Source organism: Protobothrops mucrosquamatus, unplaced genomic scaffold (genome assembly GCF_001527695.2).
Source record: "Protobothrops mucrosquamatus isolate PMUCROS unplaced genomic scaffold, P.Mucros_1.0 scaffold1025, whole genome shotgun sequence".
In the NCBI taxonomy this organism is placed as follows: Eukaryota; Metazoa; Chordata; class Lepidosauria; order Squamata; family Viperidae; genus Protobothrops; species Protobothrops mucrosquamatus.
In genome coordinates, this window is record NW_015387260.1 from 13,609 (window position 1) to 38,653 (window position 25,045).

General features: G+C 44.9%; 2 protein-coding genes across 2 annotated transcripts in view; one reads left to right on the top strand and one right to left on the bottom strand.

Annotated features, from left to right (window-relative positions):
• LOC107291005 (tensin-2-like) overlaps positions 1-19,172 on the top strand; it is a gene marked incomplete at its 5' end in the record, with an annotated part of 31,871 nt that extends 12,699 nt beyond the window's left edge. The window contains 12 exons of the mRNA XM_029284853.1: positions 12-511; positions 2,453-2,600; positions 5,484-6,382; positions 7,134-7,220; positions 9,141-9,272; positions 10,345-10,437; positions 10,960-11,037; positions 12,875-12,952; positions 14,282-14,450; positions 14,806-14,874; positions 16,576-16,605; positions 17,791-19,172. Of these exons, the coding sequence (XP_029140686.1) occupies positions 12-511; positions 2,453-2,600; positions 5,484-6,382; positions 7,134-7,220; positions 9,141-9,272; positions 10,345-10,437; positions 10,960-11,037; positions 12,875-12,952; positions 14,282-14,450; positions 14,806-14,874; positions 16,576-16,605; positions 17,791-17,932 (2,425 nt within the window). The remainder of the gene's footprint in view (positions 1-11; positions 512-2,452; positions 2,601-5,483; positions 6,383-7,133; positions 7,221-9,140; positions 9,273-10,344; positions 10,438-10,959; positions 11,038-12,874; positions 12,953-14,281; positions 14,451-14,805; positions 14,875-16,575; positions 16,606-17,790) is intronic.
• Positions 19,173-23,902: 4,730 nt separating this feature from the next.
• The window catches only part of SPRYD3 (SPRY domain containing 3), a 44,900-nt gene continuing 43,757 nt past the window's right edge, over positions 23,903-25,045 (bottom strand). The window contains exon 10 of the mRNA XM_015819948.1: positions 23,903-24,300. Coding sequence (XP_015675434.1) covers positions 24,166-24,300 — 135 coding nt within the window. The 3' untranslated portion in view covers positions 23,903-24,165. The remainder of the gene's footprint in view (positions 24,301-25,045) is intronic.

Below are 25,045 nucleotides of genomic sequence, written 5' to 3' on the forward strand. Positions count from 1 at the left end.
GAAGAATCAAGGCTGCCCATGGCTTCCTTCTACAACTTACACCTGGATCAGGAACCGGACTTCTGGGGGTTGGACAGGCCACCCTTGCTTCATCATCCCTTGCACCGGGGTGGGCAGCCAATGCCCATTCTAATGCCAACCAGCTATGGGCACCATTCCATGTCCCATGGGCAGCATCATCAGGCTTTTAACTTTGAGCCCAATGTGATGGCCACTCATTTAGGCCATGGGTATCCAGCCCACCAGAGGCCCAAAGTAACAGAAGATAATGCAGAGGCCTTTGCTTATCCTCGCTACAGCTCAGCCTATCATCCAGTTCCACCATATACCTGTGGCAGAGCCCCAGTGAAGCCCTGCCTCTCCCCCTACACCTCGGGGTATTTGGGGTCTCCTCAGTCGGGCTCCATTTCTCCAGCCAGCCCACTGTATCCGCCATCCCGGAAGCACGGATATGAACCCCCGGAGGGCAACGATGGATATTTACTGCCACCATCCACAGAACAATCGTGTGGTGAGTGACAGGAGTAAAGTTGCTCCTTCTCCAAGCCAGGAGAAAGAGGCAAGACAAGAGGGGATCCTTTTTGTGAAATGATCAGTAATAATAATTTTTTTAAACAATAGAAAAAAGGGCCAGTAATAGTAATATTTGGGACTAGAAAAAGAGCATTGGAAAAAAGCAGCAGGACCAGTATAGACCAGGGGTAGGCAACCTTGGCTTACGACTGTAATGGGGCCGGCCCATCGTGGTTGTAAGTCATGACATTTGTAAAACAGTCACATATCAATTTTATGATCTTTTTTGGGTGATTGCTAAGCTAATACAATAATCATAAAGTGGCCACTGTGGACATGAAGTGACTGCCACGATTGTTAAGTAAGCCAGTGGTTTGCGATGGGCAGTTTTGCTGAAAACTGGAAGCAAAGGCCAGCTTTCAACAAAACCCTGGTAACTGCAAGATGCTGCAAACAGCCATAAATATGGCTATGTTGTTGTGGCAGGGGGATGGAGTGGGCAATCCTTGGAACTTCAAATCTGGGTTGTAAGTAGTCCTAAGTCTAGACTGGTCGCTACGCATCCAGTTGTAAGTCAAGGTCACTTACGTTACAAGTGACCAGGCTCAGAAAGAGCCTTTAGTGTTCTCTGACCTTGGTTGTTTTCTTGCAGACATTTCATTACATATCATCAGTAGGAGGGAGAATTGGATCTGTTGGTCCTTCCAGTCTTGGTGGTGTTTCAGCTTCCTTCTTGCTGGTTCCTTGATTATAATACTGTTTCTTTCCTATATTTCAACGAACCTTGAACTGGGCAGACCCCAGTGAATTCCCCTGCTCCTGGCCCTAAGCAACACAATAAAACCAGATAATTCTGTGCAGGCTTGTTTTATTTATATGAACCCATTGGCAGCAAAACTGAGCTTTTCTCAGCACAGATTTTGAAGGAATCAATGTAATCTTAATTTTTTTTTAACATTTACCCCAAACATTTACCTTTTGAGTATTACTCTGCTAATGCTGTGTGTGTTGCAACTACTACATTACCATAAGCTTAGGTTGATTCATGACATCTGTTATCTGATTCATGACATCTACCAACACACCGGCTTCCTTTCTTTTTTATTTTCTTAACAGTCATTGAGGTAGATTCTGTTGAATAGGACCAGACAGTCCAAAGTCACCCCATTAGTTTCATAGTTGAGTGAGGATTTGCACTAGGGTTTTCCCCAAATCCATCATCACAATCCATTGCTGTAATGCTCTCTACATGGGGCTCCCCTTGAGGAGCACCCGGAGGCTCCAGCTGGTCCAAAATGCGGCCGCGCGGGCGGTGTTGGGGGGGACTCGACGTTCCCACGTGACGCCGCTGCTGCGCGAGCTACATTGGCTGCCTGTGGCCTTCCGGGTGCGCTTCAAGGTGCTGACTATCATCTTTAAAGCGCTCCATGGCNTTATTCCAGCTCGCAGGACTGGCCTAGGGTAATTTTTAGAGGGGTTTTAATCAATAATTTTAAATTGGACAATTCTCTAATATTCTTTTTAATTAATTTTAAATCCGTATTGTTATTTGTGTATTTTAATTGATTGTCCGCCGCCCTGAGTCCTACGGGAGAAGGGCGGGATATAAATCTAAATAATAATAATAATAATAATAACGCAGAGTGTCCAAATTAGCTGTCTGGCTTTGCTGTTTCGTTAAGGTTTTTCCTTGGGAAGAACAAGAAGAGAGGAACAGTAGTTTTCCAAGAGGAACCGTAGTTTTCCAGATGGAGCTTTTAGCAGCAACTGCTGATCTGTTTTGGGAATAATTCAGCGACATTGAGAAGGTCCAGACGTTCTCCAGTCTGGTGTTAAAGGCATGCTTGGTGCAAAGCCCCAGAATTGGGACTGAGTTCCTATGACGTTATTTGTGTCTTTGCTGACTGTCTTGTGCATCTCTTCCTTCCCTTTTCCTTAGAGCTTCAAGACTGCAGGGAGGGCATCGCCTGGCAAGACCTGCCCGCCTCCCTACAACATCATCGGCAGGAGGTCCGAGCTGCTTGTACAGATGAGTCTACCTCTCCCATGCCTGTGCACACCAGCAGTCCTGTATTCAACAACAACAGGTACCTTTATGTCTGAGTGCACTGAGCCTTCCTAGACATTTGTTATATAGTGATACAAGTTAGAGTCAGAACTAGCACGACTCTGAGTTTATGCTTGAATCTGTGCTTGTAATGCCGTGCTATTCTGGAAAATCAGTTCCTTGAAGCTTGTAAGGCTTCCTTAGGGAACAGAACAATGATACTCCTTGAACTATAGTCTGATGCGGAGATTTCCTACAATACACAACCAGATAAATATTGGCTGTGGATAGCCAAGAAAAGAAACAAATGGATCAACAGCAAGTTAACCCAGAGTTCTCACTTGAAGTGCAAAGGACTGGTCTCAGATTATCACATTTTGAACATACTATCTAAAGACCTAGCTCTTTTGAGAAATCTGTAATACTGGGAAAGGTAGAACTGAAGAGATGAGGACAACCAGCCACAAAGGAGATGAATTCAATTTCAGTGGCAATAGGTTGCATCACACTCGTGTCAGAAGCACCAAGGTGCTTCTGGGTTGAAAGGATTCGCCAGTGACATCACCGTTGCCTGGGGGATGCCCACTTAGGGGCTCCTTTCAAGAGCTGGAGTGAAGGACAGGAGCTCACCCCACCCCATAGCAGCACATGGGTCTTAAATGCGGGCTTGCTAACTTCCAACCCAGCATCCTAACCACGTGAGCCACTGCGCTCCAGTAGCAATTATTGGAAGTAGCATTATTGGAAGACTTGAAGGACCAAATTGGGGACAGATCATCCTGAAGAATGTTTGTCTTCTAGATGGCCACTAGAAGTTGACACTGACTTGACAGTATGGTTCATAATTAATCTGAGACAACACTGTCAAGACTAGTAACCACAAATAGGTTTGTGATGTTTTCCCAGTCTTAATGCCTTTCAGATGGCTGGATGAACTCGCCATGTTCCCTAATTATTGCTGCCATGGCAGTATTCCTGGTATCCTAGGAATTAAAGCCACCCAGGTGGAATATGTCAATGATGAGAAAGGTTGCAGAAGGTGGCATGTCAGTTGGTGCTGTAATAGTATGTGGGAATGGCCTTGGGAGACAAGGGGAAGAAATACTGCCTAGGGAATCTAGAAAGGAACCTCTCTAATTGGACAGGTGGTAGAAAAGAGCCAGCAGGAGATTTGTGATTTCAGACTTGCAAGACTCCCAAATAGACCAGAAACGAAATGCAACATGAACTAATTTTATTTTATTTTAAGGCTACTATCAACTATCTGACTAGCGATCTCAAAATCAAGGAATCTTCAAGGCTTTGAAATGCCATAAAAAGATAAAACTTTATTGAATACACATCTCGGAACTGAAGAAGCAAAACCAGCTCTGGTTTTCCCATGCAAAAATCTGCCTAGTTAACAATAGCTTCCCATAACCCCGACCCATCAAGTGTTCACGTTGCCCAATCATACTTCTTTGGTTTATGAGAACGGTCCACTTCTCTGTCAGACATCTGCATTAGTGACCTTGGCTCTCATGGTCCGTGGACAGCTTCTTAGACTCCTGTTTCCTTCTCACACTTCCTACTCCTCCCCTCTGTTTCTATGGCAAGTTGAGTAGTGATAGAATTTAGCAGGCATCTTATCAATTCAACTTTGACAGCTACATTAACAGAATCTTACAATGATAATTGTTTCAGTCAAATGTATTTGATGTAAACCAGTGGAACAGCTTGCCTCCAGAAGTTGTGGGTGCTCCATCATGGAGGTTTTTAAGAAGAGACTGGACAGCCATTTGTCTGAAATGGTATAGAGGGTCCTGCTTGGGTAGAGGTTGGACTGGAGAACCTGCAGCATCCCTTCCAACTCTATTATTCTGTTCTGTTATTCTTTCTATGATCATTTCATTACATATCATCATTTCATTACATTACATTACATTACATATCATCAAGCCCCAAAAAAGTCCAGAATGACCTCCAAGGTCCCTTCCTAACACTATGTTCTCTATGTTCTAAATTAAAGCGGACCCCCTCCTCCACCCCATAACATCTACATACTTCTGTATTTGCAGAACTTGCCAAGAAATCAAATCTCTCTCTTTTGCTTGTAAATCTTGACTAAGAACACATAACCCGCATTGATTATGACATGGCTGAAGGATATTAAGAAATAATTAATATACATGACTTTGAATATCTATACAACAATTTTATTAGAAGACTTTTTACTTTACTTTCTATGATGGTCCACGCTGGTTGTTTTAAATGCAAATTTGTAAGGAGTGTTGAAATCTCCCTTTAGGTCAGAGGTCCCCAACCTTTTGAGCACCAGGGACCGGTTCCGTGGAGAGATGTTTTTCCGTGGACTGGAGGGGGCGTGGTTTCATGTACTGCCTGCATCCCACAGATGGGGCTTTGCTTGTTTGCGTGGACCGGTTTCTGGCATGCCGCAGCCCGGTGCCGGTCCACGGACTGGGGGTTGGGGATCCCTGCTTTACATGACAAGCCAGGAAACTTTTAAAAAGCTGGGAATTGTGGCCAGTTAGTCTAAATAAGCAAATTCATGGACTAGTAACATTTGTTTACCTATGGCTATCTTTTTATTTTTCGTTCTTTTTCACATGTAGTATTTCTGTTTTGGGATCTGCACTGTTGGAATTGAAAGGATGCATTTCACCACAATCCCAGAAATTTCTTCCTCTGCCTATTAGACATAGCTGCCAATCTTTATAGAACTAAAATTGTGTTAGTCTTTGGGGGCAAAAAATCAGGGAGCGCCTTTTCCGATGAACGCATTTTATTAAAGGGCAGAAGCTTTTGTGAGCTGCAACTCCCTTCATCAGATGCAACTTTTATTAATCTGCGTATGTCAGATGCTCCCCAACTCCTCCTGATTGTCTGCTAAACTTTACTGACATTGTGCTTCTTGTCCTTGCAGCCCTGGATCCCGCAAGCTCTGCCACAAGACTGCCAGCCCTCTGGAGAACATGCTCCAATCAAACCTTGAGGAGCAATCCTCTCCTGGATACAAAAGAGCCCCTGAGAGGATGACCTCATCAGGGAACCCATCCCAAATCTTATCCCCAATGCAGGCTTTCGTGCACTTCCCTGCCTTCAGGCCACAAGCTAATGGAGCCCCCCAGAGGCCGGGCCTCCAGGCACCACAGCTGTGTTCTCGCAATTACTGTGCTTCTGGTTCGCCACACGTGCCTCCTTCAGCCCCTGCCAAGCACTCTCCCTTCCTGGAAGGGCAGCAGCATCAAAATGGCTCTGATGCCTGCAGCCTTAGTGCTGCAGTGCTGCTGCCCCATGAGTTGCCCCCTCAAGATGCTGTGGGGCATCAGCCAGGCCCTATCGTGGAGAGGCAGCCCCAGAGGCTCACGCCCAAGGCTCCCTGCCCCAGCCAGCCCTCTCCTGGCTGCAGGACAGTCTCTGGTGCTCCAGCCTCACCGACAACTCCGGCCCTCTATAACGGGAGGTTGCAGAGTGAGCGAGATGAACTCGACCTAAAGGGCCTTCCCCACGGTCCCAACCCCAGCCCCTCTCTTGGGCCCTGCTCACTCAGCATCCAGCCCCCGGCACTCGGCTGTGGCATTGCTGACATGCAGGGCTCCCCGACTCCAGCCTTCCCCATTGCAACAGCCTACTACACAAGCATGGAAGGTAGTCCTGGCAGCCGGGAGCCCCCGCAGCCTCAGCAGCCTCCACTGCCTGAGAAACATCACCTGCTGGCCACCAGGACCTGGGAGAGGAACTCGCCACCTGGGCGTAGCCCAGGCTCTGCTCACCATGTCACCTTTGCCCCTGGGCTGCCTGATGGCAGTGCATCTGGCCCAGGTAATGTTCTCCAAGTAGGTGCTTGAGGTGCAGAGGGTGGAGGAAGACTTAGTTGTTGCCTTCAGGCCTTCGCTTTTATACTTTGAGTCTGCTTTCCTAGTGCTTCTGTTGGCTCAGACCCTTAATTTCAATGATAAAGGACCTACATATAAGACACTGAGATGATTCAGTCCTTTCTCCTTGGCTGTTTCAACTCTGTTGCTTCAGATGCTTGATAGAAACATTCCTGTGATTGATCCCTGTCTGTCTGTCTGTGTCTCTCTGTCTCTGTGTCTCTCTGTCTCTGTCTCTGTCTCTCTTTCTTTCTCTCCCTCTCTCCTCTCCCCTCTCTCCTCTCTTCTCTCTCCTCCCCCCCCCAATGGCTGATCTTGGAAAGCAAAGTAGGGTCAGATCCAGTTACCACTCAGGTGGGTGTCCACCAGGAAATCCTAGGTTATACTTTAAATTGGGAAGTCAAAGAAATTATTCTAGAAGATAGCAGTATGTCACTTCCATGCCTACTACAAAGTACATGGGTGGATGTGTCAGTAAGTAGCAGGACTCAAGCTGACTCAAAGGAGAGTCATTATTTTACAGTCCCATAAAATTACAATTTAATTATGCGAGCAAAACATTTCCAGCCCACTGTACCATTAGCTATCTAGCCCCCTCTAGCCTTCAGTAGCAAATATTACTGTGGATGTTCTAAGTCTATTAAACCTTTATGCTTGCCTGCATTTTGGAGAGGAAACTTCTGTTTTGCTTCTTTCAGATCTCCAGCAAGAGAACCCAGTTAGCGTCAAATTTGTCCAAGACACGTCAAAGTTCTGGTACAAGCCCCACTTGTCTCGGGACCAAGGTATGCAACTCCCAAACAATTTTGGCTGCTTTGTCTGTGATTTAACACAGTCAGTATTTGACATTTTCTTTCTAGGGCAGGAATAGTTCTTGACTTGGAGCAGCCAATCCCACATGCTTATACGCAGGCCGCCTCCATCTCCCTGTACAGAATGTTCCTGTTTTAAAAAAAGCACCACGGTCCAAGCTGGTGACCCCACTCCATGTGTTGCGCTGGTTGCAGATTTATGGGCAAGATGCAGTTTGCCTCCTGCAGTTCCAGTGGAAACATGCTTTTTTGCTTCCTTCACCTTAAGTCCCCTTTCCTTGCTAGTCTCCCATGTGCTGGATGGATCAGAGTACAGGGAATATTGCTAGGTCTGTAACTGGCTCAGTCGGTTCTTCGGTGATCATTGTTAAGAACTGCTGTTCATTATCCATGTAAGCAGTCATTGCCTAAAGCAGGGGTCCCCAACCCCCGGTCCATGGAGCGGCACCGGGTCGTGGCATGCCAGAAACCGGTCCGTGCAAACAAGCGAAGTCCCATCTGCAGGATGCAGGCAGCACACAAAATCACGCCCCCTCCAGTCCACAAAAAAAATCTCTCTCCATGGAACCGGTCCCTGGTGCCCAAAAGGTTGGGGACCTCTGGTCTAAATCCCTACCAGCTGATCTGTGCCAATTAATTAAGAATGCAACCACACTCTTCTTCACTTCAACATTCTGGATGGACCAACACAGTAACAATCGTATTGTGTATAGGTGATGGAGGTTAACCATGCATACGTATTCTATCATCTTCATGCCTCCATCTGTTCTGCACACAAACTCTTCTCTTTCTTTCTCTCAGTCCAACCTTCCTCCAGTGAGTCACAGGGCTTGTGTATAAGAATCTGAACCGCAAAGAGAAAGCCAGGCAACTATACAGTTTATCTGTTTCTTCCCCATTGCGTGACTATTCCATGCGCCTGTAGTTTTCAATGAAAGACTGCTAAGGCTGTTGGGCTTTTGCCTTGTAGCCGCATGAAACTTTTCATTTTTATCAGGCGATCTGATAAGCAAGATAAGACTACTGGCCATCTCAGTGCTGTTTCCAATTTCACCATCTTTCCCATTTTCTCATTTTTTGCAGCCATCATTCTCTCATTTTTCCACTGCCTCTTTAATGCCACGTTGCCAAGCATCCTTTTTCATAGGTCCCATTAGCATAACTCCATATTCTCCTCTGGCAACTCATAATATAATGCCATATAAGCAGCTTCCACATATTTACATCTACTTTCCATTTATTTTATAGGAAGATTAAATTATCATCTAATACAGAGGTCCTCAACCTTTTGGGCACCAGGGACCGGTTTCGTGGAGAGAGGTTTTTCCGTGGACTGGAGGGGGGCGTGGTTTTGTGTGCTGCCTGCACCCTGCGGATGGGGCTTTGCTTGTTTGTACGGACCAGTTACTGGCATGCTGCGGCCCAGTACCGGTCCACGGACCGGGGGTTGGGGACCCCTGATCTAATACTTCTTTTTTTAAAAAAGGACTCATTATTTCTCTTGCTATTGCCATTCTACATTTACTCTAACGTCTTTTACTTCCTTCCTTTTCTTTTAGGTCCATTCCCCCCACCCACGACTTCTTATCAGCCTTGTATGTTTGATTCATTCTCTGACATCATAAACAAATCAACTGTGCTTTAAAAACTCGAGGAGCATTCACATTCTGCAGCTACTTAATTTTAATATAATAGGTTTAGTTTTCATCCTGGCCTTGCCAGATTTTTGTTGAATGGCCCCTGACACCCCACCAGGGCCAGATGTAGCCCTCAGCCCAAGGACTGCTATGTTTGATATAGTTTTTCATCCAGCTCTAACAGAACTTTACCTTTCTGTATGCCAATTACTGACATCTTTTTTTATTTTTCTATTTCTTTCCTCTTTCTGAGCAGCCATTGCTCTCCTGAAGGACAAGGAACCTGGCACTTTCCTCATTCGGGACAGTAACTCCTTCCAGGGGGCCTATGGTTTGGCTTTGAAAGTGGCAACACCTCCACCCAACAGCATCAACCATTCCACCAAAGGTAAGGGGGGGAAACACTCTCCAGCATCTCTCCGCATCAGCCTTCAAAAATGAAATAGCTCAACTGCTTAGAGCTAAGTAGCCCTCTAGATATCTGGGCAACTTACACCTTCTGCTACCACTCATTGTTGGCCTGCCTAGCTAGGATTGCCTGGAGTTGTGGTTCAGCAACCTCTGAAGCCAAACTAGGACTTAGAACAGTGGTGGCGAACCTATGGCACGGGTGCCAGAGGCGGCACTCAGAGCCCTCTCTGTGGGCACGCGTGCCATTGCCCCAGTCCTAGGCCTTCAGCTGGGTTTTATAAAACCTTTTCGCTTTAGGCCTCCATCGCCGTGTGCAAAAAAAAAAAAGGTTCAATCAATCGGTCAATTTCAACTTCTCGCATGGAAAAAAAATCTTGCAAAGTTGGAATTGATTGATTGAACTTTTTAGTCCCACCCAGTCTGCCGTTACCACCGTAGCTACGCCCAGCCAATGGGCCACATCCACCCGGCACCCGACGGTGCATAAGTGGGTTTTGGGTTGCAGTTTGGGCACTCGGTCTCTAAAAGGTTCACCATCACTGACTTAGAACAATATTACTACCTTCCAATAATTTAGAACGATATGATGACCACCTTTCATAAAATCATCAGTCCTCTTAGTAGTTTATTGTCCGCTACACCTATTGAGGTGCTAGCTTTGAGAAATGCATTTGACAACTCTAAAAGTAAATACTATCAACACTAGGATGAAAGCAGCCTGGAAGTAAGGAGAAACTTCCTAACAGTGAGGACAGTTAACCAATGGAACGGCTTGCCTTCAGAAGTTGTGGGTGCTTCATCACTGGAGGTTTTAAAGAAGAGACTGGACAGTCACTTGTCTGATATGGTATAGGGTCTCCTGCTTGAGCAGGAGGTTGGACTAGAAGACCTCCAAGGTCCCTTCCAGCTCTATTCTGATTCTCCGCATAAAGTGCCCTGCCAGCATCAGGATGAACTCCACTTCAGCCTCTTCTTTGGGACCAGGCTGGATAGGAAACGTCGGGAGAAAGAGAACAGCCATCACTAACTGATGCCTTTTCCTATCTTAGGAGACCCCGCTGAGCAGCTGGTGCGCCATTTCTTGATCGAGACAGGACCCAAAGGGGTGAAGATCAAGGGTTGTAACAATGAACCCCATTTTGGTAGGTAACACTGGGGCTGGACCTTAAATGGAAAAGATTCTAGTGTGAGGGTTGTGCAGGATAAGACTAATGTCCAGCCCTCAGTCTATTCTGAAAAATGGTCAGTTCAGATTTATGATATGAGCAATCTTTGTCTATGTTTAGCCTGACAACCTCTTGGCTTGGAAAGGGAGGGAAGAGTGGGGAGGGAAATAGGAGATGTCAGAGAAATAATTGCTTGCTTCACCCATTCTTGGTTTAATGCCACCCACCAGTAGCATCAGCCCCACCCAATTATAAAGCCCAATTATAATCAAGTATAGCCCTGGATTAAAATAGCATAGCTCCCACCCTGGGAGCATCTTCTGAACAAATGAGTGACTCTTTTGGGAGGTTCCTTAATAAATTAGAATCCTTAGCACAGGAAGCTGATCACCAGTCAGGGTTAAGGGTGCTGTGTTGAGGGATGAATGATTAGGAAGACAGTATGGGAGACAAACCCTTGACTCAGCATGATTTTTGTGGTTGTTTTTCCTTTTACAGGCAGCCTGCCAGCATTGGTCTCCCAGCACTCCATCACGCCCCTCTCGTTGCCTTGCCAACTCCGCATCCCAAGCAAAGGTAGGCGGGCGGGAAGTTGCTCAGAACCCAGAGACTGGGAAGAGATGGAGGCAGATGAAATTAGTGGAAATAAATGCTAAAAGAAGAAATTACATGTGTTGGGGATCAGCCTCCCCCTTCAAGGTCCAACACAGTGGTCCCCAAGATGGCACTGGGACATCCATGTGCCCGCAGCCTCCCTCCTTGATGCCTCCAGATTTTTTAGCTCCATCTCCCTTGTACTGTACCTTAAACCAAGGGACTTTTAATTTTTTAAAAATGGGAATCTGGTCTGTTGCAAATGAAAATGCCAGCCGCCAACATATTTATTTTCCAAGAATGCCTCTGAGCAATTAATAGGCCCCACAAATATTCTTAGAAAATAAAATGATGGATGGGATTGCACAGCCTTGTGCAATGTTTACAAGTGTTCCTATTTACATAGAAAAAGGACAAATGTAAACAGGGGTTGTGGGGAGTCCTGTGTGGATGCCTGGGATGAAACAGCAAATAACTTTCAGGAAAATTGATGTTTTGTAATTGGTTAGATTCCTATAATGACCATTTTGTAAGAAGCAAATCTTCTCCACGGTCATCTTGCAGGATCACCCACTGCTTGTAATTCCTAATGTGTCCATAGCCAAAAATGATTGGGGGCTCCTTGTTCTAACAGCAAATGAGAATGAGTGAGGCATGACACAAGGGCCAACTGCCCAGCCAGTGTAGTTCTTTCACTTCTTGCTCTCCATAGTAATATTGTTTAGTGACATATAGAGCTGTAGTAACGCAGTGATTAGAATGCAGCACTGTAGGCTAACTTACTGCCCACTGCCAGGAGTTCAATTCTGAATGGCTCAAGGTTGACTCAGCCTTCCATTCTTCTGAGGTCAGTAAAATGAGGACCCAGATTGTTGGGGCAATAGGCTGACTCTCTAAACCACTCAGAAAGGGCTGTAAAGCACTGTGAAGCGGCATATAAGTCTAAGTGCTATTGCTATAGGCCAGCGGTTCTCAACCTATGGGTCGCGACCCCATTTGGGGTCGATCGACCATTTCACGGGGGTTGCCAAGCAAGGCTGTCCGCCATTTTTCCCCCCCTTTTCCAGCGGGTGCCTTACCTCCCTTGGGCTGGGCCAGCTGGTGGTCGGCCTGCTCCGTCTCTGCCGCTTGCCAGCTACGCCTCGGCCGGCACAGGGGGCGGAACCACGCATGCGCGGCGCTCTCGGGCAGGGAAAGTCCTCGACTTACGACTGGTTGGGTAGTCCTCGACTTATGACCGGTTTAGTCCTCGACTTACGACCGGTTTAGTCCTCGACTTACGACCGGTTGGGGGTCGCGGCATTAAAAAGGTTGAGAACCACTGCTATAGGCTACCCTGACAGGCCGATGTGGGCAAAATGTGGCACTCTGAATACTGCTGCAGGACAAGTGCACTAGTCCCAGTCTATATGGTGAGTGATAAGAGCTGCTCAGGGTTGACATTTACAAAATTCTGAGGAGCCCTAGGTTGCTTACCTCTGAGCAGAGCTATAAATCAGAGCAGCTTTATCATGGAAACTTCATCTAGAAGAAGTCGAGTGAGCAGAGGGACCAATTTTCGCCCAGAGGCATGCCCAATTCCTAGCCTAGCAAATGGTAATCTCAACAGATGGAAAGTACTGGGTCGATCAATATTTTTCAAACTTGGCAACTTTAAAACGTGTGGACTTCAATTCCCAGAATTCCTCAGGCAGCAAGCTGGGAGTTGAAGTCCACATCTCTTATAGTTGCCAAGTTTGAAAGACACTGCTGTAGAGGACACATATCGTATTGTTGTTGTTGTATTACTGTTCCACATTGTCTGACTTCTGCTTTTCAGATCTCACTGAGGAAAGACCAGAGCTGGCCGTTTCCACCAATATGAGCACTGCTGCTGACTTGCTGAAGCAGGGAGCAGGTAAGCACTGGGGGTGGGGGGAGAGAGACAAAGGGTAAGTGGCTGTGTGAACATTCAAGAGAGACAGCAGTGTTAAAAATATGAATGATGTAGCAGGAATCAATTTGTTCAGGCCAAATTAAGGAAACCTAATTTGTAGGCAGACAGTAGGATTAATTTACCTCATGTATTTATTTGATTTCTAACACAATTCTAGAATTTTAAGTCATTAATCAAGAGTCAGCCAAATTAAAGAAAAGCCACATTCTGTAATGTAAACGGATCGTGTAAATGTATTTTCCAATTATCTTGCTCGTGTTAGTCGCAAGGGAACAGGCAAAGAGCAATGCTCAGCACTAAATAAAATTTGGCGGGAAATCTTCTTCAATTTTCTTCAACTCTACCAGGGTAATCCCAGCTGGGGCAGCTGTTGAAGATGGGAAGAGATGCCAGAGCCACTTTAGTACCAATATATGGCAAGCTTTATGGCTATAATAGGGCAATTGCCAATGGGGGCATTGGGAAGCTCTTAACGCTCTGTGTAAGAGCTACAAACTCAAAGTAGGATGCAGTTTGGTGGAAAGAAATGGAGGGGAAAGGCCTTTTTTCTCTGACTGCTTATTTTTTCCTGTAGGCACACCCCTCCCTAGATGACTCTTTCCCCAAAAAACAAACATCTGATTCAGAGTTAAGTTTCAGACATTAAATAAGAGACCCCCTAAGAATCCACAGGATGCTTCCAATAAAAAAAGAAATCATGCCCATTGATTAGGCCCCTTCTTCGCATGAAGGTGGGGAGATACGGCAGGGCTAGGAATGAAAGATGACACCTTCTGACTCGTCCATATAATTCTGTAAACAGTCAGAGTCACTGCACATCAAAAACCTCGTGTGGATATAATTTAAGTCAGGGGTCCCCATCCTTTCTGGGTTGGCGGCCCAGTGGGAAAGGGAAGGGGCAGGCACCTTTATGCGCACGTGCGCACACACGCCAATGTGGCTGCGACACATGCGCACAAACGGGGCTGCAAGCATGTGCGCTCCGCAAATGGGGCTGCTAGTGCTGGTGCGAGGGTTGCAGCGAAGCTAACACCGGCATGATGGTCACGGCAAGGCTGGTGCCGCCGCAAGTGGGGGTGAGTGCATGCACCTGTGTGCGCGCACTGGCCAGCCACTCGCACGGCTCAGTGGCCAAGAGGGCCACGGCCCATAGGTTGGGGACCTCTGATCTAAGTGCATAGGAGCTTGGATAAACTGGAGATCCCTCGGGGGATCAGTAATTATTCTGGAAGGCCCTCTTGTTTTTTTTAAATCTAGTATTCTTTTCTTCGCTTTATTCCCAAATTGCAGCCTGCAGCGTGCTTTACCTGTGCTCTGTGGAAACAGAGTCCCTGACGGGGCCACAGGCTGTGGCAAAAGCGACCACCAGTACCTTGGCTGCTACTCCCCATGCTTCGGCCAGTATCGTTCATTTCAAGGTGTCAGCCCAAGGCATCACTCTCACAGACAACCAGAGGAAGTAAGTCTACCTGCCTCTCCTCCCAGGCACCATGGTACCCTTCCTTAAGCCTGACATATCCCATTCTCTTCCTCTTATACCAGAGAGAGTTAATTAAAGTGGACCATTTTATGTTTCTTTCTCTCACTTTGTTTTCCTGGACTGAGCTCATGTTTTGCTAACAAGCACTGCATTCAGTATCCAAGGTCATCTCTGGGCTTCTTACAGATGTTCACTGCTCACATGCCTTGTTCCTTAATTGTCTGGATATCCCTTTCTTCTCTTCCCTCTTCCTATTGCTGGCTTCTGCAAGCCTATGGATGAAGCTGTGGGGTGGTCTTCCCTAGTATTCAGGAAACTTTCTTTCTTCTCACAGGCTGTTTTTCCGGCGTCATTATCCAGTCAACACCGTTACCTTCTGCAGCACGGATCCTCAGGACCGCAGGTAACCAACCATCTTGGTTCTTGTGTAGCTTGCACCCTGCTTTTGTCCATGGAAATCCATGTCAGCCTAGACCAGCGGTTCTCAACCTATGGGTCGCGACCCCATTTGGGGTCGATCGACCATTTCACGGGGGTCGCCAAGCAAGGCTGTCCGCCATTTTTTTTGTCCATTTTTTCCCCTTTTCCGGCGGGTGCCTTACCTCCCTTGGGCTGGGCCAGCTGGTGATCGGCCTGCTCCGTCTCTGCTGCTTGCCAGCTACGCCTCGGTCGGTGCAGGGGGCGGAACCACGCATGCGCAGCGCTCCCGGGGAGGGAAAGTCCTCGACTTACGACTGGTTGGGTAGTCCTCGACTTACGACCGGTTTAGTCCTTGACGTACGACCGGTTTAGTCCTCGACGTACGACCGGTTGGGGGTCGCGGCATTAAAAAGGTTGAGAACCACTGGCCTAGACACTAGGGAATCTATGCTTAGCGGTACAGCATGTATACTATACTGTATGCAGAAAGAGCCAGGCTTAATCTTCTGCAACCCAAGGAAGATGCCTTGCAGAATTGCTAGCAGTCTCAGTAGGCATATAACAAATTTGTTGGACCAATTGCCTGATATCTTGTTAATGCAGCTCGCAATTCAGTGTCGATCCTATATCTCTGCTCAAAGTATGCTGTGATGGTGAACAGTGCTTGGCTTATGAGACCAGGATGTGTGTGGTAGTTTGTACAGTTGTAACTGTGAAGTTGCCTGTGTGGATTGCTCCTGGCCTTTAAGATGACGTTGGTAAACCATGGGCTGCGATCAGGGTGTGTTTCATTTCCTGAGGTTCTATGAGTTGGTCATCTGATTGTTTTCATTTGTACAACCAACTTTTCTTATTTGCACTATGACCACCATTATAAGGTGCATATTGTAAGAAAGGCGTGCAGTATTTTATAGTATAAGGATCCTTGGATGAAAAAGGGCTAGCTTGTGGGATCCTTGTCAATAACCTTTTGTTCTTCATAGGTAGAGATGTGTTGTTGAACATGACTTGCAGCTAAACTGCTATAAGCTCATTGTACTTAGAGGGTTACTTCTACTTTTCAACTTACTTTCGTTTCAAAGTATTGTGCATTATTTAATAAAAGAACCTTGCTTTGATTTTTTTTCCTGTTTCCTATCTTTGCTGTGATAACAGTTCCAAAAACACGATAGTTGTGCTGCTTCAGTGACAATAACATAATCTGGAGTTATATTATACCTCCTCCCTTTTAAATAGGGATAGGTACAAAATGAAAGCAAGAGTGCTCTGCAAACACATCTTGCATTTCTATTTTTTAAAGTGTATTAAATATTATGAGGTACGTATATACTTCATAAGTGTATGAAGCTATTCAATTCTCAATTCCTTGAAATTTCAGTAGGTGGAGATATTTGAACCAGGAGAAATATTTAAATCAAGAGAGATACTTAAACTAGGAGTGGAGAGCACATTTTCAGCTAATATTGGCTGAAACTTAAGGACTTGGGATCCCCATTGCAAATCCCCATTTCTGATTAACTTCTGTTGCTCTAATTACAGAGTGTCAATTTTCTTCCTTTTTACACAAAGTACAGTGTCTTTCTGTGAAGCAGCACTGCTCCTACAGTGTGTTTTGTGAGTCTGCTTTAGAGGCTACTGATTAGGGAAGAGCATTTGCTTAACCTGACTCTATGTTTAATTCTAGGTGGGCCAACACGGATGGCACTACAGCCAAGTAAGTAATGGAAAGACCAAAAGTCATGAAAGCATATGATAACAAGATCAAGTAAAGCATTAATTCCATATTAAAATATATAGTAGTGTGTTGATACATTGTATAATACAGCAGCCCCCAACCTTTTGGGCACCAGGGACCGGTTCCGTGGAGAGAGGTTTTTCCGTGGACCAGAGGGGATGTGGTTTTGTGTCCTGCCTGTATCTTGGGATGGGGGTTCGCTTGTTTGCACAGTCTGGTTTCTGACATACCATGGACCGGTGCTGATCCACAGACCGGTGATTGGGGACCCCTGGTATAATAGATTGACTTTTTAAATGTGGAAGACTTTGCTTGGATCAAATTTTAGTTTGAAATGTTGTGACACCGTTCTCTTACCAACATTTAAGTTCTATTTTTGTATGGTGACAACACTGAGTTTGTTTTCCCAACTGCTGACCAAAAGCCAGATGTTTATCCTTCACATCAAACACTGACGATTATTGTTAGTATCTATTTGAATCCTTTTGTCTATTGTTGGATTGGTGCCAGCTTCTTTTCCTAGAAACCATATCCCAAATATCTATTTTTTTTCTTTTTTCCCCTCAATGTGACTAATTTGTTCTTGCAGCTGGTTCATAAATTGTGATGTCTCCCATATTTCCTGGTATTAGACTTAACAAACACATTTGTGATTTCAGTTCAAGTGTTATGTTTAGAATTTTCTGAATATTTTGATCTATTATTTTCCAATATTTTTTAGTGTTTTTCCATAACCACCACATGTAATAAAATGTTCCTTCTTTGTGGTGTTTCACGTTTCCCTTCCTCCTCGAGTTAAAACTATGGCTTACTACATTCGGTGAACAGAACTAAGACAATCCCATGGGAACAGAGCAACACTTCTATAAGCAGCAAAATCCACAGGAATTCACTGCTTTTGTCAAACTGATGAAAGCGGTGTTGCACTGTTGTGCTACAAAGTCCACCCCTTTGAAACTGTATGTGATAATCAGAATGGTAACACCAGAGCTGGTATTACTATTATAATGCTATTGATGCCCGTCTGATAGCTTCCCTCTTCCTCCCCTGTTGTGAGTCACGGAGAAACAGAATTGTGCACCTGATCTTTGATCAGCATGGGATGAAAATCAAGGAGAGCAGAAGCCACAGCTACTACTGACATGTCCCATCTGTCTTTTGCAGGATCTTCGGCTTTGTGGCCAAGAAACAAGGCAACCCATGTGAGAATGTCTGCCATCTTTTTGCTGAGTTAGACCCTGAGCAACCAGCATCAGCCATCGTCAATTTCATCACCAAGGTTATGCTGGGCACTCACCGGAGATGAAGGCAGCTTGGCAATTGCTCCAGGCCTCTCATATGTCATTCCTTCCTCCCCACCTTAACTGCCTGTATGGGTGCCTATAATGTTTTGTGGCATCTCTGCAACATGGAAACAGGATGGCTAGCTCTACCGCGTGGCTCATAGCAGCCTTCTACTATCTCCATTTTAATCCATTGTCTTATTTCCACAACCCACTGATCCGGTACAGTGGGGAAAGGGCCCACTTGATCCCAACAGATCTAGTGTGACATTTTAACATTTCTCACTACCACAGAAAACACCCAGGAACAAAAGCTTTGACGAAGACTGCACAACTTACGGTAGTGTGCTAATTCTCCCATAAGCCTAGATTTTGTGACCCGATTATAGACAAATGCATTCTAAAGCATTTTCCAGGATGGGGGAAGCATTTTTGTACAGATGAAGAAGAGAGAGATTTCTCTAGCCAGGCCAAAGATCACACTAAATTTACTCTGAGGCACATTTAAGAACCACCACACTTCTGGTGGTAAGCATAGCTCTTTGCTGCAAAACCTATAGTGGTTTACACCACCTGAGAAAAAAGTATCTAGTGGCCTTTCCTTCTACAAACAGCATTGGTCTGGACAAGCATGCCGCTTTGAATGGAGAAACAGGGCACAGGAGGTCCAATCTTGTATCTCTCTCCAACAAGCAGGTTAGGCATGACCCTCTTTTATTAGTAAGGCATATGAAATCCTAAATTGTTTTCTTTCATTGGACAAAGTGGTGCCCAGCTTGGTATGAAGCAATGAATTATTCTTGGAATTATACAAACTCAGGTTCTAGCTGTAAAGTTGTATTTTGGATTCTCAAATGCATGGTCTTTTTTAAAAAACAGAAAGCTTCCCTCCGGTTTCTTAATTGATTGTTGGCCCTACTGATTTATTGGGTCTGAAAACCCCTATAATCCAATGCTGTTGTCTCTGAAGCCTGGAGTTAAGCTACTATTATTTTTTTAGTTGTCTTTACCCTTCAAGATACAACATGTTTTGGGTAAGCAATTGTGCTGCTGTTCAGTGCTGCTCTATGTGAATGTCTGACCTGGGATACAATTGGTGCAAGCTGCTACTGTAGTGTAATAACTCTTGAACTTGCGCCCGTGCTTGATTTTCATTTTGAATTGAGGTTGACTGGAAGGAGAAACCAATAGATACATCACGAATTCTTCAGTGTCGTGGAAATGGTGCCCAGGTTGGGGGACACAAAACTCACAAGTAGTCCAAGACTCCAAAAAAAAAAACCCTCACTAAGGATTGCATCTTATTTTATTTGTAATGCATGCAAACATTTTTCCCAGTTTAGTCTCTACATCGAAATGGCAAACTGATTGAAGAAAGAAACGCTTTAGGTTTCATACGTGAAAATACTGCCAACTCTGTAAGATGTACATACATTCCACTGTCTTATAGGGAGGTGAGAAGCTGAAACATAATATTTAAGAAATTGTTGATGCAAAATATCTCAACTGACAATAGACCTTAAATATCTTGGCCATTGAGTTTTGTAATGGAGAAACATGTGCAGCATTAGGCAATTGTATGTGATGAAGGGTAAGTGTTGGGCAGAGTTGATTCTCAATTCCCGAAGACCTTGTAGATACTGCTAAGACTAGAGCTACTCTGTAGGATTAAAGATATTGAGGGGAACAAGATGCATTGCTCCCATTTGGATTCAAAGCAGAAAGCAGCAGGAATCTAGAACTTAATAGGTCCAAGAAAGATTTGTAAAACTATTTGGATTTCACGGGAAATCATCTGGGCATCTTGTTGAGTTTGACTCTCTACTAGTTAGGGAGGGCTATATATCACATGCAGCTAGTTTCTCAAAGGTCAGTTAGCTGGCCCCTGAACAATATTTTTTGTTTCTGACTTAACCGATGCAGACATCTGCCTAGTTTAGAAACTCTCAAAATATACTAAGAAAATGGGCAGGTGATCAACGTTAATTTTAGCCGTTTTATAGCTCAAAATCCATTTTAATGACTCTCCCCAGGCTCTCACAATTCACTTTCTTACACAACTATTTAAAGAGTTTATCTTTGTATCTGGAGAGCGCACAGCAGACTATATCAGCTGTCACAGGATTAAGGCACAGGAGGAGATGAAGGGCTTACAAAACCTTGTTGTAACAGAAGCCCTATTTTAATTATTTCTGGTTTGAGTTTTTCACTCCAGAAGACCAGCCTGTGTATTTTCCTTCCGAACCAGACAACTAGAAGATTGCTTAAAAAAAAATAATCCAGTTCAGAATTGTATTCTTAATAAGCATAGTATATTAATTCCTCATGTGCTTAGGTGCAATCGGCTGAGCAAACCTCCCATTAAGACATGCCAACACAAGTACCAAGAAGGCACAGCAGCTGTGCTTGGTGAAGCAGCTCTGGTAAGGAAGCCAGAGATTCCCCCCACCAGCGTCTTCAAAATGGGTGATTGACAACAAAGGACATATCAGATGAGCTAGTGTAGAAAGTTCTGCTGCTCTAGAAATGTGCCTTCCAATCTTTGAAAGGGGGGGGGAGGGTTGGGTTTAGTACAGAGTTTTATTTTGTCTACTAAAGAATTTATATTGGAATGCTAGCAAGAGATGTCTTGATAATATATATGTATGTATATATATATTTGTGAAGTGGGAGGGAGGGCAGGGGAGAGAAAGCTGCAGCACTATGTTATTTTTTATATCTGTATTTTTATCTTCTGTACAAATGACCACCTCTTTTCCTCTTTATTCAAAATTAACATATCAGGAAAAGAAATTGGAGTGCCTTGTATTGGTTTTTTGGAAACGGGTCCTTGTGTGATGTGGTAGGAAATGAACACAACCGAGAGAATTAAGAGTATTAAGTTTCGGTAGGTAGAATTCCTTCAGGATTTTTTAATCTAGAATTCCAGTCATTTCAGACGAGGAAAGCATTTCTGCTTGTTTTAGAGGAGACATTATTGTGGCCTCACTTTTTATTTATTAAATTTATATGCCACCCACTTTACAGTCCAGCACTCGTGTTATACACTCGTGCGATTGATGGGTAGTGTTTCCAGAGTTGCTTCAGTTGTTTTACATTTCTTTGAAAAGAAAAATGTTCCCCCAGTGGTAGGAACCCTCAGTGCTGCTCCCCGTTTTTCAGTTTTATGTAGCCTATTTTTCAGCTATAATTTTTCATTAAAAAAGGTTCATCCAAAAGGTTCCATTTTAAATACATGTATTTTACACACTACTGCTATTGATTTCATAATGAGTGTATTTATAAGCCGCATATATGAATGTATTCAGGTAGGAATGGATTTCAAAATAACATTTTCCTACATCATCTGCATCAGAAAAGGCTAATGCTGCTTAAAGACAATGTATTAATTTTATCACTGTGGCATTATTGTGAACTTCCAATCCCTGCCATTTGAATGATCTTGCTGTACCTTTATTTTTAACCAGGTCACAGTGTTAATGACACTATCCCTCTCTAATGTTAAAAGTACTCCTTTAAAGCAGTTTTGTAGGAGCATAGGGTTAGTTTTTTAAAAGCTTTCTAGGCACTACCATTAACTACTTTATTAAAATGGCAATGATAGAAAAGTATTTCCCCCCCATTGTCTAGTGCAGGGGTAGGCCACCTTGGCTCTTTTATGACTCGTGGACTTCAACTCCCAGAATTCCTGAGCCAGCATGGCTCAGCTTGGAAACCTCTCCCTTTCCCCTCAGCATGGCTGGCTCAGGAATTCTGGGAGTTGAAGTCCACGAGTCATAAAAGAGCCAAGGTTGCCTACCCCTGGCCTAGTGGTTAAGGCACCAGGCTAGAAACCAGGAGACTGACCAGGAGACTGTGAGATCTAGTCCCACTTAGGCTTGACAGCCGGCTGGGTGACCTTGGGCCACTCACTCCCTCTCGGCCCAACTCACTTCACAGAGTGGTGGTTGTTGTGGGGGAAATAGCAGGAGGAAGGTGTGTTGGATATGTTCGCTGCCTTGAGTTATTTATAATAATAAAGGAGGAAAATATATACATACGTACTGCATGGTAGGGCACTCAAAACAATTTCATTTTGAGGGGGTTGAGGCTAGTTTAATGTTTAAAAATTACTTAGCTAGAAAATTATTTTAAGTTAAAAAATACACTTAAAAAAAACATAGGTGAGAAACAGAAAGCAGCAAAATACTACTAATGACACCAGTAACCTTTTCAGGTGGAAATGCCGACTTTATTAAGTGTATAAAGATTCTGGCTACAAAAAATGTGCAGCAGAAGCACCCAGAGTCTGAAGGGAAGAGAAGTCTGCTCAAGCCAGGCCTGCCGTGTAGAAGAACAAACTTCAGCGGGGTTTCTCAACCTTGGGAACGTTCAGATAGGTGGACTTCAACTCCCAGAACTCCTCAGGCTGGCTGGAGAATTCTGGGAGTTGAAGTCCACGTGTCTCAAAGTTCCCTACATTGAGAAAAAAAAAACTAAACTACACAACAGGACAGAGAGAGCAACGGCTTGGAGCAGCAATTGAGTCAACAGCAGCACATTTACAAGCTTGTGATGCCCCCCTTGCACACCAGCAACCCTGTAATGCTTGTGTTCTGCAGCCAGATGCCGGATCACTTCAAGCAGCAGATGGGGAGGAAACCACCATCCGCAAGCATGGATTACAATCTTCTCATAATTGCAAGAGGCAGGGAGGATTGTTGGCAAGCCATGAACACAGAAGGAAGAAGGCTAACTGTTGCTCCAGCTCTCCCAGCACATACAGAGCAGTATTGTCACAACAAAGCCAGGTCATTCACACCACCAGAGGGAGCCAACCCAAAAGATTTATTATTATTTTTTTAGGACTGTCTCTTCCTCTTCAATCCCCAATTCCCAGATTATCGTTTTAGCAGCAAGATTGCCCATGAAAATACAGGGGCAGAGAAGTTAAGAGAAGGTAGGACAGCCCGTGCCCTTTCTCCCGCGGCTCAAAGCAGCTGCTACTCTTTGGCTTCTCCTGTCATTGTTCGACCACATCTACATAACACAACATCCAGACAGGTTGTCACCCTTCCCATAGCCTCTGTTATTTCTGCAATGGGGTATGGCTGTGACAGAGCAAATACAATGCAGACAAGGGAGTGGCTGAAAAGAAGGGCAGGCCTACATACCTAAGGACCCAGTCCTCTTTTTAACTTCAGCAGAGAAGAATGAAGGGTGAAGGATGAACACTTTACAATCAAGTTACAGTACAGATTTCACATTCCAGCCTCTTCTCCATCAATACAGAGATATACAGCAGCATTGCACCCAGACCAGACCCTACCCTGGCACGACATATAGAAGAAATATTAGGGAGCTCTCAGAAGCTCAGAGTAAGAGGGAGATGGCAGAAAACTCCCTGCCTCCAATTTTGCCAATGACATCCCACCCACCCACCCACCCTCCCCGAGATTAGCTGAGTAGGACAGCAGAGAATTCATTACAATTCTAGTTAGACTTCATCTGTAAACTATGATTTGGGGGGAAAAAGTGCTGGATCTTGGCTTATCAAGTTAGGAAGTATAGTCCAAGAAAGAGTCTTCCCTGGCTTTCCATCATCCTCCCAAAACTCCTTGAAAAAAGAAAGCTGGATCCTGGGAGTTTCTAAACGCCAGCTTAGGTTAAACTAAGGAGCCCATAATTTATTTATTTTTTAAATGACATAGGGTTTTCCTGCACTGATGGGCTCAGGAGAAAAATATATCGGATAACGACTTTTGAGACTGGCTCTCGCTGGAGAATGAGGTGTCCAGTGTACCAGATAGAATAATGCAAATGGTTCATACCATTGGGCAAGAGGAGCTGATCTGTTCCATCTGCAATTTAATAATCCCCTTAGAGAAACAGGATCGTGGACACCCCAGAGTTGAATAAGGCTAGGCCGTATTCCGGTCTCTTTTGTCAACCATGTCAACTCGAGAGCTGTCCTGCCCTCAGAAACAGTAATTAATGGAACATTATGAGCAGAAAAGAGAGAGGGACTGTGTTCCAGGAACGAATCCCTGACCCGCCTGGAAATAAGAGCCTCAAAGAGTTTTCCAGTATTCAAACAGTTGCAATCAAGCAGGCAGGAAAGAGACAAGAAAAGTGGCTCAGGTGTTATTAGATAGACAAATATCTCTATATGGCCCCACGTCAAGAAGATCACCCCTGGAGGCAATGGCCGAAGTTGCAATGGAGAACAGCCGGGGCTATCCGGCAGCCTCCGGATGTATTCTCCAGCCCTTGATCTTTAGCCGCTGAGTGGATGCAGATCCACCTTGACCTTCTCCCCGCTGCTCAGCATCCCAATGGTGGGGTAAAAGCCCCCTGATGGCACCACCGCATCTTTCTTGCCAATAATCTTTCCGTTGCGGGTGAAGAACACCTGGTAGAGATAGGGGGGGAAAAAAACAAAAACAAAACAAGAGTTTTGACCCTGAGGGAATCTGTATTGGCTGGGTCAGATGTTGGATAAATCTAAAATCTGTCATATGAAAATGACTAAGAACTGTGAGTAAGACTCTTGGCATTAGATCGTAATTGACAGAAAGTGGTTTTTTTAAAAACAAAACAAAACAATAATACTGTTTTGAATTCGCGATATCCAAGCTGTCCAAAAGGAGCCCTTAATTCAGAGTATAGCCAATTCCAGTGTCCCTAAAATTCCAGCCAAATCTTTCCCATTCCGGTCACTGATGGGACACACCGTATGCCACTAAGCGGGGAAAGAGGATTGACGGACTGCCCCCACTCACATCCCGCCTGCCGTCTGAAATAGTTATGGCTGCTTCCAAGAAGACCGTCGCCTGTCCTGGAAAAGCTGTAAAGCTGTATCCAGGCAAAGCAGCTTCGGAGGAGAATCCCTTCCAGCCGGATTGCAGGCTAACGTCACAAGAAGCAGCCGGTGTCTATCAAAAGGCTGCGGATGTGACATTGCCGGACCAGATCGAAAGGGTTCAAATTCTGAACTTTCACAACGAGGCCCTATGACGCATCCTGGACATGGACGTTAAAAGCACCGAGAGGAGGACGCCAATGGGCGCAGCACGAAGGATCAAGAGAACCATATGCTGAAAAGAAAGTTCATGTGTGGACGCCAGTACATAAAAACAGTTTCTCATGACTCATGC